The sequence below is a fragment of the Sinocyclocheilus rhinocerous genome, unplaced genomic scaffold, assembly GCF_001515625.1.
Source record: "Sinocyclocheilus rhinocerous isolate Xijiao unplaced genomic scaffold, SAMN03320098_v1.1 scaffold92, whole genome shotgun sequence".
NCBI lineage: Eukaryota > Metazoa > Chordata > Actinopteri > Cypriniformes > Cyprinidae > Sinocyclocheilus > Sinocyclocheilus rhinocerous.
The window spans coordinates 268718-273312 of NW_015655569.1; the positions used below are offsets into that span (position 1 = coordinate 268718).

The 4595-nt window shown below is 37.1% G+C and overlaps 1 protein-coding gene across 1 annotated transcript in view; it reads left to right on the forward strand.

The window, feature by feature from the left end:
• The window catches only part of LOC107718476 (deoxyribonuclease gamma-like), a 2003-nt gene extending 1450 nt beyond the window's left edge, over window positions 1-553 (forward strand). The window contains exon 4 of the mRNA XM_016525565.1: window positions 511-553. Coding sequence (XP_016381051.1) covers window positions 511-553 — 43 coding nt within the window. The remainder of the gene's footprint in view (window positions 1-510) is intronic.
• Window positions 554-4595: the final 4042 nt, after the last annotated feature.

The following is a 4595-nucleotide window of genomic DNA, read 5'->3' on the forward strand; positions in this document are numbered from 1 at the left end:
CTTTAAATACACAACCAAGATAAAACATCCCCTAAATGGACGCATGTACAAACAATTGGAATTTGCATTAACCCAGGTCCCAGATCTGGGTAGCTAGTTTACACCTCAATGGGAACAGAAGGTAATTTGCATGGAATGACCCTCTACAGTAATCAAAATATCTCTTAACTTTTAGGATCGGTATTATATTAGTCTACTTTTGTAAGATTGAGACCATTGTACCAGTCACCCTGAGACTATTCAAATGATACCAAACATGACTGTAAATATTATTTGCATTGATGTAGAACATTATACTATTGACCATTCTGAGTGAACCAAGTGGATGGGGAAGGGGAAGGAAGGGGATGAAAAGGAATAACCTTTATTCGGTTCATTATATGTAAGTGTGAACTCGTGAAATGTCGCCGGCTAAGTAATTTACATTAATCCCCAGGTTGGGCTGTGACAGAGGGTGTGTGTGGAGATAAATTATTGTAATTACTATTAATTTTGTTCATGTCTTGGCAGTGTTGGAAGACTTGGTGCTGATGCCCGTCCACACCAAACCTGAAGATTCAGTGAAGGAACTTGACGAACTGTATGATGTGTTTCAGAATGTCAAGATGAAATGGAAGACTGATGTAAAACATTATGCAAAACTATAATACCTTTATGACAGTCAGCCATTGGTGGAGACAAAATTTGCTGAAAATGTATGCCATCAAATATGTCGATGAGTTTGTTTCTTCATTGGAACAGAGTTGGAGAAATGTAGCATTGCATCACTTGCTCAGCAATGGATGCTCTGCAGTGAATGGGTGCCGTCAGAATGAGAGTCCAAACAGCTGATAAAAACATCACAATAATCCACACCACTCCAGTCCATCAGTTAATGTCTTGAATGTCTTACAAGCATGTGCGCTTATAAGAAACAAATCCATCATTCAGACATTTTAACTTCAAACTGTCACTTCTGGCCAAAATTCATAATAACACTTCCTCCAGTGATAAAGTTCATCCCGTGTTTTCCTCTCACATCAAAATCTGTCGACATGTTTGTCTAGAACTGTTTTTGCTTGTAAATGGTGCTCAATCTGTGCATATTTCTCTCCTGATTCAGATGAGATGACTTTTTCACTGGTGAAAGCAATATTATGGGTAAAGGAATTTTAAGTGGTTGAAGTAAAAACACCTTTATGATGGATTTGTTTCTTACAAATGTAATTTGACTTTACAAGACATGAATTGTTGGACTGGAGTGGTGTGGATTAGAACATTATACTATTGACCATTCTGAGTGAACCAAGTGGATGGGGAAGGGGAAGGAAGGGGATGAAAAGGAATTGATGCATATGTGAGAGAGGCGTTTCCTGCACCTCCACTCTGTGGGGTGTCTCGAAGATGCCCGTGTATGTTTGTATTGTCTGTTTCTCAAGAGATCAAAGTATCTGAGTTTCTTTAATCCTTACAGTTGTTTGGAGATTTTATTTTTATAACCAGAAACTAATGTTCCCAGAACGCTCTGGGAACCAAATTGCTAGCTGGGTGTTGGCTGGCACGCATTGTAGGAGAGCGTGGGGTAAGATAAGCCGCTTTTTACTTTTGTGGTCCTCAAGATAAGGAAAATGAGGCAGAAGTACAATGAAAATTTCTAAAGTAATTTCAGGATATTTCCTATCATTTTAAATTATTAGACTGTGTCCTTGACAAAGGGTTCTAAAAATATGCCTTCTTATAAAAAAAGTGTAACTGTGGCTCACTTTGCCCCAGGTTAGGGTAAGTTGATCCAAGTCAGTGGGTAAGATGACTCCTGGGTGTAAACTGACCTTGTGAAATTGTGAAGATAATTTACCCCTTTTAAAAACAAATTTCCTTTTACAGTCATATTTCGTTTCTTAGAGCTAACTTAAATAACATAAAGAGAACCAAATGAAGTTTAATTTTTAATCTTTAATTGTTTGCATTTCTGAAACAATATGTTGAACACCAAAGTGTCAACCAGTGTCATACCAGTTTATACTTAAGAGATTTAACTTAACTTCAGTGCTTTATGGTGGGGTGAGTTAAAATGCTGGCTCAATTTACCCCACAGCTGCCATTTTTGAAAAGAAAAAAAAAAAACAGATAGCTTACTAATTCAGGCTAATATTTAACTAAATGATTTGCATGGTTTTATATGTTGCTAAATCACCTATATACATCAAAAATATTTTTAGACCTGGATACATTTGCTTTGATGTAACAGCCATTACATCTGTTATGCTAAAATTTTACTTTGACAAGCCAAAAACAGTTTTGTTTTTACTTCAAATGTTTCTCCTTTTTTTACAGTCTGGCAGAAATGATGGGTGGTTCCAAAATACATGGTCACATGACAGTAAAACTGTACAGTTGCCAAGTTACAGGGGGTGGGCCAACTTACCAACTGGCTCGACTTACCCCACTCTCCCTTATAAAAGTAGATCACATGTAATTTTCACAACTCGCTTTGTTTTATGGTGTTTTTGTCTACTAAAAGTTTTTGAAAATATGTTTCATCGGCTGAACAATCGATACGTTGTTAAAAAGTACAAGAACGCACTGTAGTTCAGTCTCATTTTCATTCCTGTCAAAAATGTAATATGGGGAAATGGCGCTACACGGAATAGTGTCTATATGTCTGCCAATTTCTGATGTCTGATAAATAAATACATTTGTCAATGGCTCTAATTCTAAATGATCGCCCTGCCCATTCACTTTGAGCATTGTTTACATAGTCTTAAAGGCACAGTGACAATAAAAACATAAAACAGGCTGGAATTCTAAAGATCAGACAGAGGGTGATAAAAGGTCATAAAAACAAATTTATTACTGTATTAGCACAAAAACTTTGTGCAAACATTACAGGTGGACCTCAGGGGAAATAAAGGTTTAAATATTAAAAGACTAACTCTTCAGGTTGTTGTTGTTTTGTTCTTTTCTTAACTACATGGTCTGTTTTAAATATAAAGGGACGACCTGGTGGATTTGGTTGGGTCTTACCAATACAAAGACGATCAGTCTGGAGATGAAGATGCTTTTGCCAGAGAACCATATGTTCTGCGATTCAAAAACAGGTAAAGTACAACATATTATCATGTGTAACATCATTGGTGAAAGAATCTCATGATTTTGGCACATTAATGCACAATGCAGTGTAATTTTACTGGCCCTGACTTTGAATTTATGCTGCAAGGAAATGTGTTTTTTTGTGTATTGTATTGTGTAATAACTCAATTCCCAGTTTATGCAGTTGACAGTCAAAAACAAATAAAACAAGTGATGTTTTATTAACAAGTTTCGGGAGGAGCGAGCGCAGATAATTAACACGGCCAGTTCATCATCAGTAATTACACCATCTATCCAATCAGCACAAGAGAGAACCTCTATAAATAATCAAAGCAGCCTTACCTCCATTATCTCCTGTCTTTAGCATTGGCACATCCAATCGCCGCAATGTCAGATATCGAACTTTTCCCGGACGACAATGAGTTTGACACCACAGGTCCTCCGGCGTCTACAGTCGCCGTCCAGCACACCAGCGCTCCGCAGGACACCATAATTGAGCCCGCGGCTGCAACTCGGGGCCGCCGGCCCTCCCGCGTCACCGTCGCGCATACCTCCAGGCACCGAGGCACGCCATCACCTTGAACTGATATTTAATCACACTTACCAAAACGTTATTACTGAACTGTAGATTACAGAGTTTTTTTTGAGGACAGGTTGAGTATTCTTCTTAAACACAGATTTATTATCCAACACAGACCACTATCCAGTAGAAGTGGAACTGAAGAAAAAACTGCTTAAACGTCAACGTAAGACACATGAAGAGCAACTCAATGACGAATACTATATAACAAAAAGAAACAATAACATCAAGTTTTTTTTGTTTAGGTTGAACAAAGATGATATTGTGAGATGGAACATTCGTGGACAAGAAAAGTGTGGAGATCGGATGAAGATAAGCTTAACACTTCTGTGATTGTTTACATGAGACTTGAAATGTTTGGATATTGTAGTTATTTTTCATGAGCTTTGACTGTCATATGAATGTTTCACAAAGACATTAAACATCTGAAATTGAAATTTACAGTCACTACAAACTTTATTCCTCTACAAAATATATAGACGATATGCTGAAAGGTGTTGTTCTGAATTGTGCAAAACCGTTCAACTTCCAGAAGGCCTACAAACTGAAAAAGGAGGACGTAAACAAGAATAATTTTACATTTGAACTGATATTTAATCACACTTACCAAAACGTTATTACTGAACTGTAGATTACAGAGTTTTTTTTGAGGACAGGTTGAGTATTCTTCTTAAACACAGATTTATTATCCAACACAGACCACTATCCAGTAGAAGTGGAACTGAAGAAAAAACTGCTTAAACGTCAACGTAAGACACATGAAGAGCAACTCAACATAGACGATATGCTGAAAGGTGTTGTTCTGAATTGTGCAAAACCGTTCAACTTCCAGGAGGCCTACAAACTGAAAAAGGAGGACGTAAACAAGAATCATTTTACATTTGAACTGATATTTAATCACACTTACCAAAACGTTGTTACTGAACTGTAGATTACAGTTTTTTTT